A 13,557-nucleotide genomic window follows, 5' to 3' on the forward strand; every position below is an offset into this window, starting at 1 on the left:
CTGCAGCTGGCCCGCAACAACTTCAGATACCCAAACATTACGCCTGCTGCAGAGTTCAGGCTGCTCCTAACGCTCGGCCACATTCACCACAGCGCTGCTGCATGTGCACACTGACCGCTCAATGTGTGCATGAACCTCACTGCCAGTTCATATACACACTGACTGGTGCATGTGCACACTGACTGTTTCCACATAAACCGTACTATACATATACATGTATATATATATATATATATATATATATATATATATATATATATATATATATATATATATATATATGTCCTGTGTATATATATATATATGAAGTTAGTAGATATGAGCAGTGAGACCAGACAGATAGAATCCGATCTGCTGCATCACAGCTGAACAGCAGTGAAATAAAAACATGATTCTAATGTCAGATAGAATCCAGTAGAAACAGCTGACCTGCCAATCATCCTTCTACAGTGATAACTCACTAGCTAGCAGTTAGCTTCTACTGTTAGCCTCCCCTGCTAGCCTCTACTGTTAGCCCTCTACTATCAGTTTCTATTGTTAGCTTCTACTGTTAGCTCAGTCTTCAGATTGACTGTAGTCCAGCTTGTCACCCATGTGGGTTTTAACAGTATTCTGGTACATTAGATATAACAGTATTCTGGTGTATTAACAGTAAACTAACATATATTATTAAATATCATACTGGTGGGTTCATGTTATTCTGGTTTAACAGTAAACTGGGATTCGCTCCCAGCAGTAGATGAAGCAGATTTTTGTGTCTGGTTTGTCTGCTAACGTTACACTGAGCAACACATTACCTCATCACACACACACACACACACACACACACACACACACACACACACACACACACACACACTTAGCTTGTCTGTGTGTTGCCAGTATAAATCTCCATTACAGCAGAGCCACGAGCTGTAATTCACAGATGAAACATTTACAGCGACACCGAACACGAACTCTGTGTATTCTGGTTCTACTGAGGTTCTACTTTGGTTCTATTGTGGTTCTAGCCTGCTCTGTTCTGCTGTGTTCTCCCTGCCCAGATGTTTCAGTCCAGACTTACATGAATCGGACCGCAGGCCACCGCGCTGCTCCTCCGCTGCTTTGCTTCAGGATTCAAACCTTCAACCCGCTGCTGTCGGACTGCCGGTCCGCCGCTACAGAGTCCGAGCTGCGGCAGCAGAGCGGCTCATGGTCCGGTTCTCTTCAGACCTGGATCCAGAGAGATCCAGCGGCAGACTGGACTGATCAGACTGGAAACCCCCTCCGCTACTTCCGCCCAGGAAATCCCCCAGCTGCGGTGCGGAGCCGCCCCGCCGGGCGGCGCTGTTTCCTTTAGTGGGCATACTGTGGAGATATACTGTGTGTAAATTTACAGCATGGTGCAGGGCAGAGCCGCCCCGCCGGGCGGCGCTGTGACCTGCAGGAAACACTTTCCTGTGGTAAACACTGTGTAGATATACAGCATGTAGAACCACTGTGTAGATATACAGCATGTAGAACCACTGTGTAGATATACAGCATGTAGAACCATGCTGCTCTATTCTATCAACAGGACTTCCTTTCTTCTCTCAGGTTTACAGTTGTTTCTCTTCTTTTATAGAAATATTTTCCTCTGTCAGTGAAACTTTGAATATTCATAGTATTCTTTTCCATCAGCACACGGCCATCTTGGTAGGACAATAACAGGTGATTGTAATAAATGAACAGGTGATTATAATGAAATGACAGCAGCAGGCAGTGAGCTGTGTGACGCACTGCGGCCTACCGGTGAGGTAGTCCGTGATCCAGACCACAAGGTTTTGGTCTACCGGCAATAAAATGAAAACTGCAGCAGTGAAAAGCTGCTGTGCAGTGATGTGACCTTTCACCCCAGAGAGACAGCCTCATCATAATAACAGGCGGATGTACAATATAGATTCATATCATATAGATTCATATTATAGATTCATGTAATATAGATTCATGTCAGGCTGAAAGACAGCACTCTTCTTCTGTAGATAAAAAGGCTGCAGACTCCTTTTCTGTTTTTCTCACACATGCTCAGTCAGTCTGAGCTGCGGCCACAGGGAGGCGCTGTTTAACAAGACAAATCCTCCTGATGAAAACCAAACTGATCTACGTTATTGATCACTGATAAATTCCATTGGTCCTACACACACACACACACACACACACACACACATCAACCTATAATCAAAATCTTGAACATCCAAACAATGAAGTCGATCTGGTTTCATGTTTCTACTGTATGAAGTAGAAGTCGATCTGGTGATTTAACAAAATAAAGGCAGCAGGAACTGTTCTGTTCGTCCTTCAGCTTTATTGATCAGATCAGCAAGGACAATATTGGACACACACACACACACACACACACACACACACACACACACACACACACACACACACACACACACGGAGCAAATCACTTTCTGTTCAAAGATATAAAGTTTAGGAATAACAGTTTCTATGCCATGATAAAGAGAGAGAGAGAGAAAGAGAGAGAGAGAGAGAGAGTCTGTCTGTCTGTCTCTGGTGTTTGAGAGGCATGATGGGATTAGGTTTCCAAGGCGACAACCTCTCATAGCTGGGCTAATAGGAAATAACTTGTGATGACATCATAAAGGTCAGAGGTCAGAAGGTCTCAGGAGGCCAGGGGCTTCTGGGAGTCTGCTGGAGAGGTGGAGTCCTGCAACACAGTAGAACACAGTAGAGTCAGGTAGAGTATAGTGCAGTAGAACACAACAGAACATAGTACAACAAAGTACAGCAGATTACAGTAGAATGGAGTAGAGCAGAGAGAGAGAGAGAGAGAGAGAGAGAGAGAGAGAGAGAGAGAGAGAGAGAGAGAGAGAGAGAGAGAGAGAGAGACAGGTCTCCTCACCTCCTTCTCCTCCTCCTCCTCTTCCTCCTCAGGAGAAACCTCCATCTTGTCTCCGCCCCCCTCCATGCCAGGCTCCGCCTCCATGCCATGCTCCGCCTCCCACTCCTGCAGCACCTCGTCCAGGTTGAAGCGGCGCCGGTAATTCACCAGGAAGTTCTTCACCTGCACCACCGACTTGTTACCAATCACGTCCGAGATGGCCTGGAAGTCCCGCCCATATTTCCTGATGGCTGCGTGTGATTGGAGCAGAGTAGTGACAGACATTAATGACATCAATACTGGATACTGCAATACTGGTTCTAACTGGTTATGCTGGTTCTAACTGGTTATACTGGTTCTAACTGGTTATACTGGTTATCTTCAGTGTTTCCTGGTCTTCACCTTGCACTGCCAGCAGCTGCTCCTCTGTGGTCCAGCGGGTGTTGAACTTCGGATTCACCTGACAAGAAAAAAAATCAGCAACACAACTTAACACTGATCTGAAAACACAGCCAGCAACCTTCAACTACAGCCAGCAACCTTCAACTACAGCCAGCAACCTTCAACTACAGCCAGCAACCTTCAACTACAGCCAGCAACCTTCAACTACAGCCAGCAACCACCAACTACAGCCAGCAACCTTCAACTACAGCCAGCAACCACCAACTACAGCCAGCAACCACCAACTACAGCCAGCAACCTTCAACTACAGCCAGCAACCACCAACTACAGCCAGCAACCTTCAACTACAGCCAGCAACCTTCAACTACAGCCAGCAACCTTCAACTACAGCCAGCAACCTTCAACTACAGCCAGCAACCTTCAACTACAGCCAGCAACCACCAACTACAGCCAGCAGCCACCAACTACAGCCAGCAACCTTCAACTACAGCCAGCAACCTTCAACTACAGCCAGCAACCACCAACTACAGCCAGCAACCTTCAACTACAGCCAGCAACCACCAACTACAGCCAGCAACCTTCAACTACAGCCAGCAACTTCTCCACAAAGAGAACAATGTACAGTAATTCAGTCTGTATCCCCACTGAGCTGCCATGGTAACTGCTTTGTTCTGTTGCCATTATAACTACTGTGGTCCTGTGTTGCTATGGTAACCATTGTGTTTTCTGTTGCTATGGTAACCACTGTGTGGCCCTGTGTTTCTATGGTTACCTCTGGTTGTCGGAACTCATCCACTCCGGAGCTCAGCTTCTCCTTCAGAGCGCTGTTGGTCTGCTTGATCGTCTGGATCTGCACAGGAAACATCACGTTAGGAAGTCTGCTGACACCCATGCACACACACACACACACACACACACACCCACACCCACAGTAACCTCACACACACACTCTGTCTCTCTCACCTGTCTCTTGATGGCCACCAGCTGGCTGTCCAGCTGTCGGATGGCTCCCTGGGCAGAGGGGGCGCTGCAGGACACTGCAGCCACGTCTCCCTGACTCAGGTACATCCCTTTAGGAGGACGCTTCTTCAGCCGCTGGGCCGCCTTACTGCAGGGGGCCGGGGGGGGCTGCGCACACACACACACACACACACACACACACGCACACACACCAGTTTAACCAGTAAACCCTAACCCACACGCTGCCTGGTGGGGGGGCTGCAACACACACACCACTAATAGTTGCAGATGTATAGATGTAGAGTTACAGATCTATAGATGTAGAGTTACAGATCTATAGATGTAGAGTTACAGATCTATAGATGTAGAGTTACAGATCTATAGATGTAGAGTTATAGATATGCAGATCAGACGTTACCTTCTGCCCAGCAGCTGGTTTGACCTCTGACCTCTCTGATCCAGATCCCACCTGAACAAACCACAACACAGTCAGACAGTAAACAGTTAGTAAAAAGTTAGCAAACCAGTCAGTAAACAGTCAGTAAACCACAGTAAACAGTCAGTCAGTAAAGTCAGTAAACCAGACAGTCAGTAATCAGTCAGTCAGTAAGTAAACAGTCAGTAAACCAGTTCACCTCCTTCTTGTCGTCCTTGGTCGGTCCGAACTCAGAGTCGATGGGCGTGTGTCCATTACTGTCCTCCACCTCGTCCTCACTGCGCACGCACACACACACACACACACACACACACACACACACACACACATACACACAGTGTTTAACTTTCATTTTGTCTGCAGCTCAAACTAGAATAAACTAAACTGGACCAGAGTAAACTCTGTGCTGTGAGGGGCTCAAACCCACAGGTGACAGTGTTCTGTGTTCTGACTGTTCTGTGGTCTGACGGTGTTCTGTGGTCTGACGGTGTTCTGTGGTCTGACGGTGTTCTGTGGTCTGACTGTTCTGTGGTCTGACAGTGTTCTGTGGTCTGACAGTGTTCTGTGTTCTGACTGTTCTGTGGTCTGACAGTGTTCTGTGGTCTGACAGTGTTCTGTGTTCTGACTGTTCTGTGGTCTGACTGTTCTGTGGTCTGACAGTGTTCTGTGTTCTGACGGTGTTCTGTGGTCTGACTGTTCTGTGGTCTGACAGTGTTCTGTGGTCTGACAGTGTTCTGTGGTCTGACGGTGTTCTGTGTTCTGACTGTTCTGTGGTCTGACTGTTCTGTGGTCTGACAGTGTTCTGTGGTCTGACGGTGTTCTGTGGTCTGACTGTTCTGTGGTCTGACAGTGTTCTGTGTTCTGACGGTGTTCTGTGTTCTGACGGTGTTCTATGTTCTGACTGTTCTGTGTTCTGACGGTGTTCTGTGGTCTGACGGTGTTCTGTGGTCTGACGGTGTTCTGTGTTCTGACTGTTCTGTGTTCTGACGGTGTTCTGTGGTCTGACGGTGTTCTGTGGTCTGACTGTTCTGTGTTCTGACGGTGTTCTGTGGTCTGACGGTGTTCTGTGGTCTGACGGTGTTCTGTGTTCTGACTGTTCTGTGGTCTGACGGTGTTCTGTGTTCTGACGGTGTTCTGTGTTCTGACTGTTCTGTGGTCTGACGGTGTTCTGTGTTCTGACAGTGTTCTGTGGTCTGACGGTGTTCTGTGGTCTGACTGTTCTGTGGTCTGACAGTGTTCTGTGTTCTGACGGTGTTCTGTGTTCTGACTGTTCTGTGGTCTGACGGTGTTCTGTGGTCTTACTGTTCTGTGGTCTGACAGTGTTCTGTGTTCTGACGGTGTTCTGTGGTCTGACGGTGTTCTGTGTTCTGACTGTTCTGTGGTCTGACAGTGTTCTGTGGTCTGACTGTTCTGTGGTCTGACTGTTCTGTGTTCTGACGGTGTTCTGTGTTGACTGTTCTGTGGTCTGATGGTGTTCTGTGTTCTGACTGTTCTGTGGTCTGATGGTGTTCTGTGTTCTGACTGTTCTGTGGTCTGACAGTGTTCTGTGGTCTGACGGTGTTCTGTGGTGACTGTTCTGTGGTCTGATGGTGTTCTGTGTTCTGACTGTTCTGTGGTCTGACAGTGTTCTGTGGTCTGACGGTGTTCTGTGGTGACTGTTCTGTGGTCTGATGGTGTTCTGTGTTCTGACTGTTCTGTGGTCTGATGGTGTTCTGTGTTCTGACTGTTCTGTGGTCTGATGGTGTTCTGTGTTCTGACTGTTCTGTGGTCTGACAGTGTTCTGTGTTCTGACGGTGTTCTGTGGTCTGACGGTGTTCTGTGGTCTGACTGTTCTGTGGTCTGACGGTGTTCTGTGTTCTGACAGTGTTCTGTGTTCTGACTGTTCTGTGGTCTGATGGTGTTCTGTGTTCTGACTGTTCTGTGTTCTGACGGTGTTCTGTGGTCTGACGGTGTTCTGTGGTCTGACGGTGTTCTGTGGTCTGACAGTGTTCTGTGTTCTGACAGTGTTCTGTGGTCTGACAGTGTTCTGTGTTCTGACGGTGTTCTGTGGTCTGACTGTTCTGTGGTCTGACGGTGTTCTGTGGTCTGACAGTGTTCTGTGTTCTGACGGTGTTCTGTGGTCTGACGGTGTTCTGTGGTCTGACGGTGTTCTGTGGTCTGACAGTGTTCTGTGTTCTGACTGTTCTGTGGTCTGACTGTTCTGTGGTCTGTGTTTCTGTGGTCTGACTGTTCTGTGGTCTGACGGTGTTCTGTGTTCTGACGGTGTTCTGTGTTCTGACTGTTCTGTGTTCTGACTGTTCTGTGGTCTGACTGTTTCTGTGGTCTGACTGTTCTGTGGTCTGACGGTGTTCTGTGTTCTGACTGTTCTGTGGTCTGACTGTTCTGTGGTCTGACAGTGGTCTGACTGTTCTGTGGTCTGACAGTGGTCTGACTGTTCTGTGGTCTGACAGTGGTCTGACTGTTCTGTGGTCTGACTGTTCTGTGGTCGGACAGTGTTCTGTGGTCTGACTGTTCTGTGTTCTGACAGTGTTCTGTGTTCTGACTGTTCTGTGTTCTGACGGTGTTCTGTGGTCTGACTGTTCTGTGTTCTGACTGTTCTGTGTTCTGACAGTGTTCTGTGTTCTGACTGTTCTGTGTTCTGACGGTGTTCTGTGGTATGACTGTTCTGTGTTCTGACTGTTCTGTGTTCTGACAGTGTTCTGTGTTCTGACGGTGTTCTGTGGTCTGACGGTGTTCTGTGGTATGACTGTTCTGTGTTCTGACTGTTCTGTGTTCTGACAGTGTTCTGTTATCTGACAGTGTTCTGTGGTGACGGTGTTCTGTGGTCTGACTGTTCTGTGGTCTGACTGTTCTGTGCTCTGACTGTTCTGTGGTCTGACTGTTCTGTGGTCTGACGGTGTTCTGTGCTCTGACTGTTCTGTGCTCTGACTGTTCTGTGGTCTGACTGTTCTGTGGTCTGACGGTGTTCTGTGCTCTGACTGTTCTGTGCTCTGACTGTTCTGTGGTCTGACTGTTCTGTGGTCTGACGGTGTTCTGTGGTCTGACTGTTCTGTGGTCTGACTGTTCTGTGGTCTGACTGTTCTGTGCTCTGACTGTTCTGTGGTCTGACGGTGTTCTGTGGTCTGACTGTTCTGTGGTCTGACGGTGTGCAGTGGGACTCGAACCCGCTGCGTTCTGCTCACCTGTCACCTCGCTCTCTCTTGTGCTTGCGGGCGTGTCGGTCCATCAGACTGGTTTTACTGCGACTTTTCTTCCAGGAGTAATAGAACCGAACCAGACTGGACATGGACTTATCTGGTAACTACACACACACACACACACACACACACACACACACACACACACACACCAATCACTGAATGATCTTTACTGTCTGTTGCACTGACTGTTTCTATTGATTTCTTTGCACTTAACTTTCAAATATCAAACAGAAATGCACTGAGCTCTTAACCCCTCGCACCCTGATTTCCCCTTAAATTTCCTCTTAAATAGCTTCAAAATAAAAATAAAAATATTTCTCCATCCTGTACAACGTCTCATTCATATTGTGTATCTGCTGTTCCAATGCTTCACTGAAGCTACAGCTGCTGATACTGAGGGAAATGAAGTCTAGATGTTTGTGCTTCATTTTATACACATTTCCTTGTACCCTGGAGGAAAAGAAATATAGTTGAATTCAATGTGTTCAGTTTTCTGTCACTTTGAATAGATCTTGTACATATTGTCCACTTGTTCATCTTCTATCTGCCTTGGAAATGCAATCCAATAAATCAAATCCAATTTATTCATTACTCCCTTTATGACTCTCCTAATCATGCAATTAGGACTAATCTATTGGATACAAATTTATACTCAAATGTATATCACTGGTCTGCCTTGTTAAAATAACTGGCTCACTACAGTCAGTCAAACACAATGTAGAAGCACTTTGCTTTGATCCCAATTTTAATTATGAAAACATTCATATATTAGTCAGGCTGTTTTGTAATTCCCAGTTTGTCATTTAGATGGATCTGCCGTTCTTCAATTCTGTTACTGATCCTGGAGTTCGGCTATTTTTCAGACTTCACACATTTCTTAGGAGAAAACTTCCAACACGTGAACGCATGAGTGTGTCCATAATAAATCCAGTGTGCAGAACGTTTAGTGCAGCGTCTTTTACTCTCTAACCCAAAACCTACATGACAAAAACCATCACACCAATATTACAGCTATGTGTCTAACTCCGGGTCTCCATTTAAAACAGACAGACAGACAGACAGACAGACAGACAGACAGACAGACAGTATAAACAGACCATCTGCTGGATGCGGTGGAAGGTCTTGCCATGGAAGCTGAAGGCCTGTTCAAACAGAACTCTGTCCTCCACTGTCCACTCGTCTGGAAACGGAGTGAAGTTCGGCAGATCGGCCAGAGATTTCTCCACGTTGTGTTTGTGCCAGAACAGCATGCCGAGCGCCTGGGGGGGGCAGAGACCTCTTCATATAACCATATCACTAATAAAATATTACTAAAACACTCTTCATATAGCCATATCACTAATAAAATATTACTAAAACACTCTTCATATAACCATATCACTAATAAAATATTACTAAAACACTCTTCATATAGCCATATCACTAATAAAATATTACTAAAACACTCTTCATATAGCCATATCACTAATAAAATATTACTAAAACACTCTTCATATAACCATATCACTAATAAAATATTACTAAAACACTCTTCATATAGCCATATCACTAATAAAATATTACTAAAACACTCTTCATATAGCCATATCACTAATAAAATATTACTAAAACACTCTTCATATAACCATATCACTAATAAAATATTACTAAAACACTCTTCATATAGCCATATCACTAATAAAATATTACTAAAACACTCTTCATATAGCCATATCACTAATAAATTACTAAAACACTCTTCATATAACCATATCACTAATAAAATATTACTAAAACACTCTTCATATAACCATATCACTAATATTACTGAAAAACTCCTCATATTACTAATAGAAACTCCTCATATCATTAATATTACAACTGCGAAAAAAACTCAATATAACCAACTTTAAGTTATTGTTTGAGAGAGCGTACAAAATAAAATTCTTTTGGTGACAAAATCAAATATTAATTAATTCTGTCTGCAGTTCAGTAATGAATAATTTGCCAGTAGTTCACAGCAGTGCTGCCGCCTGCTGGCAGGAAGCGTCATGACAACATCAAACCACATCTGCAGTAAAACACGGAGAAACATCATGATGTCACCAAAAACATACTACCAACATGACATACAGCAGCTGTTAGCATGACGGCGTTACCTGCTCCATGTTGTAGCCGTGTTTCTCTTTGGCGATGGCGATGTACTCATCCACTGAAATACAACAGATAATTAAATGGAAGATAATACAACACGCATCATCATCATACATGTTAGACAACACGCATCATCATCATACATGTTAGACAACACGCATCATCATCATACATGTTACAGACAACACGCATCATCATCATACATGTTACAGACAACACGCATCATCATCATACATGTTAGACAACACGCATCATCATCATACGTTAGACAACACGCATCATCATCATACATGTTACAGACAACACGCATCATCATACATGTTAGACAACACGCATCATCATCATACATGTTAGACAACACGCATCATCATCATACGTTAGACAACACGCATCATCATATATGTTACAGACAACACGTCCGTCTGTCAGTAGTTTGTCAGTTTGTCTGTAGTTTGTCAGTAGTTTGTCAGTTTGTCAGTAGTTTGTCAGTCTCTCAGTAGTTTCTCAGTCTCTCAGAAGTTTGTCAGTCTGTCAGTAGTTTGCCGGTCTGTCAGTTTGTCAGTAGTTTGTCAGTCTCTCAGTAGTTTGTCAGTCTCTCAGTAGTTTGTCGTCTGTCAGTAGTTTGTCGTCTGTCAGTAGTTTCAGTCTATCAGTAGTTTGTCAGTCTATCAGTAGATTGTCTGTCAGTAGTTTGTCAGTCTGTCAGTAGTTTTCTTACATTGTGTTTCAGACAGAGAGTTGCTGGGGATCCAGACCAACATGCCGAGGTTTTCTCTGTCCTGAGCCGCCTGGGCCACTTCTGCAACACACACACACACACACACACAGACACACACAGACACACACACACAACTTAAAGTTATCAAAGACTGTTGGTACTCCAGGTTGTTGTTGTTTTGGGGCGTGGCTCCTTCCTTCAACCATCATGTTTCTAATGCAGCTGCAGGAAACAAACCATCAGAACTACAAGGGTTTTGTTTTTGAAGTTTGGTGAGCTGGAAAGCTGGAAAACATGTGACACTACAGTTATTATGCTGGGAGCCTATATCTATTATCATTATTATTATTGTTATGTTGTCATTATTTGTGGTATTATTAGTATAATTTATCTTACTAACATTATTAGTATTATTAGTAAAATTAGTGTTATTGCTTCCATGCAGCTTGTTCTCCTGGCTCGCTCCCAGCAGGAGTTACTGGTCAGACTGGTTAACTGACTGATTAACTGACTGGTTATAGATCAACATCACTGGTCTCTCTGGTTCAATTTAGTAGAAAGCTTAATTTCAGAGAAATGGATAATATTAATATTCTGACATTTTATCTAATTTCTTACATTCGTTATGTTTCCAATGAAGATCAAGTTCTTAAATGTGCAACTTCACCAGGAGGATAAAGATCATTTTGAGACCAACAGACTGATAAATATCATAACAAGTCATAACATAATAATCCATCTGATAGTATAGAAATCTGCACTGGAATAAACAGCATGAATAATAATAAAGCCTGTCAATCTACACAAACTCATGATCCGTTTATGAACTTAAACACATAATCTGCTGGAATCAACTTCTTAAAACTCTGAATGATGCCATGTTCTCCATCTGCTGTAGAAATAGAGGCAGTAAACTCTATTAACTGTAGAAATAGAGGCAGTAAAGTCTATCCTCTGTGGAAATAGAGGCAGTAAACTCTATCTACAGCCGAAATAGAGGCAGAGTAAAGACGGTTCATGTCCGGTTGTTCGAGGCTACCCGCTCTGCTTTAGCTGCTGTATTTCTTACCGGGATCATAATCAGGAACAACGGCTTGATACTGCGGTCCGACCCGCATCCCCCCTCCACCTGCACACACAGCAGTACACACAAATACACATTAGTACAAAGAAGTACACACAAATATACAGAAATACACAGTACACCTCAGTACCCAGAGAGACCGAGGCTACCCACCATGCTCCTCGTCGCTGCTGGATCCTGAACTTCCTTCTTCCCAACAGTTGTTGCTGTTTCCATTAGAAGACAAACTTTTACTGCCGGGGTTATTAGTATTATTATTATTGTTGTTGCTGTTGTTCACCGGGTTTCTGCCCCTCCGCTTCCCGGGGATCTCGGGGTTTTTCTCCAACATCGCCGGCATGACGAGACGAGACAGTTCAGCTACACCAGCAGGCTAGCTATTAGCTGCTAGCTGTTAGCCTGTTAGCTAGCCAGCTAAATGAACGAGCCGACAGAGTAATACGCAGCTAAGCTAACTAGCCAACAAGCTAACTGGTCGAATTAACGAACTGAGCCGTTAACGTTTCGGTGTGAAAAGCTGAAGCGATATAAAATCTGTCTGGAGGCTAAAAGAGAAGAAGCTGAAGTTTCTAACCTCAAACCTTCTTCAGCAGAAACTGGAGATGCTCTCCGAAAAGTTACAGAACAACCAGAGGAAACCAGTTAAAACCAGATAAAACCGCATAAAACAACTTCATTCCTCAGATAAATCAAAAATCACATTCTCTGATAGAAACTCCACATCCTACCCCGCGATATTCCACTAAAATAAAGTTGTAAAGCTGAATAAAGGCAGAGAGACAGCGGAGTGTCGGAGCTGGAGCCTGAAGCGGCTGCTACTGCAGCAGGAAGGAGCCAGAGCCAGCAGCTACAGACAGGATAACAGAATAAAATACAGTACAATAAAATAAAAACATACTGACCTGACAGGCAGCTAACACAGGATCAAATATAATAAAATACAGTACAATAAAATAAAAACATACTGACCTGGCAGGCAGCTAACACAGGATCAAATATAATAAAATACAGTACAATAAAATAAAAACATACTGACCTGGCAGGCAGCTAACACAGGATCAAATATAATAAAATACAGTACAATAAAATAAAAACATACTGACCTGACAGGCAGCTAACACAGGATCAAATATAATAAAATACAGTACAATAAAATAAAAACACACTGACCAGACAGGCAGCTAACAGAAAGGATACAATAAAATAAAGTAAAATAAAATAAAAACACATTGATCCGTCTGGCAGGTAGTACAGTCCAAATAAAATTAAAATAAAGAATAAACATGACATGATATATGAGATGACTTGATATATGACCTGATATATGATATGACACGACATGATATATGATATGACATGAAATGACATATACAGTATGGCATGACATAACATATGATATGATATGATATGACATGACACTAGACTAGGGGATCAATAAAGTGCATCTTTATCTTTATGTCTTTACAGCAACAGGTATTCAGTTCTGCTCCCAGTCTGTCTTCAGACGAGTAGCTTAAAGTCTCTTCAGTAACGACTGTGTTACTCTATATTAATCTACACATGCATGTTTAGAGAACATAGTGCTGTAGAGACCAGGCATTGTATTGTTCACATTATAGTTGAATAAAGCGGTACATGTGAGTATTGCAATCCTGATGTCGTCTGGCTCTCTCAAGCTATCCAGGAGCATCTACTAAAGCTAATATAACGTAAGAATATATATATATATTTTAAAAAAGCAAGAAAACAAGTTCATTTTTC

At 43.8% G+C, this 13,557-nt stretch overlaps 2 protein-coding genes across 2 annotated transcripts in view; both read right to left on the minus strand.

The window, feature by feature from the left end:
- traf3 (TNF receptor-associated factor 3) overlaps nucleotides 1-1,244 on the minus strand; it is a 20,676-nt gene extending 19,432 nt beyond the window's left edge. The window contains exon 1 of the mRNA XM_078289549.1: nucleotides 1,064-1,244. The gene's annotated coding sequence lies outside the window, so the exon portion shown is untranslated. The remainder of the gene's footprint in view (nucleotides 1-1,063) is intronic.
- A 1,059-nt stretch (nucleotides 1,245-2,303) lies between these two features.
- On the minus strand, nucleotides 2,304-12,610 carry rcor1 (REST corepressor 1). Its single transcript, XM_071912646.2, has 13 exons — nucleotides 11,950-12,610; nucleotides 11,782-11,841; nucleotides 10,713-10,793; nucleotides 10,000-10,052; nucleotides 8,959-9,120; nucleotides 7,844-7,962; nucleotides 4,861-4,939; nucleotides 4,644-4,694; nucleotides 4,229-4,393; nucleotides 4,038-4,115; nucleotides 3,266-3,323; nucleotides 2,885-3,114; nucleotides 2,304-2,689 (listed from the first exon to the last, which is right to left on the minus strand). The coding sequence occupies exons 1-13, from the start codon at nucleotides 12,134-12,136 to the stop codon at nucleotides 2,645-2,647; spliced, it is 1,368 nt and encodes a 455-aa protein (XP_071768747.2). The 5' UTR covers nucleotides 12,137-12,610; the 3' UTR covers nucleotides 2,304-2,644.
- Between the last annotated feature and the right edge of the window lie 947 nt (nucleotides 12,611-13,557).

The sequence above is a fragment of the Centroberyx gerrardi genome, chromosome 17, assembly GCF_048128805.1.
Source record: "Centroberyx gerrardi isolate f3 chromosome 17, fCenGer3.hap1.cur.20231027, whole genome shotgun sequence".
Lineage (NCBI taxonomy): Eukaryota > Metazoa > Chordata > Actinopteri > Beryciformes > Berycidae > Centroberyx > Centroberyx gerrardi.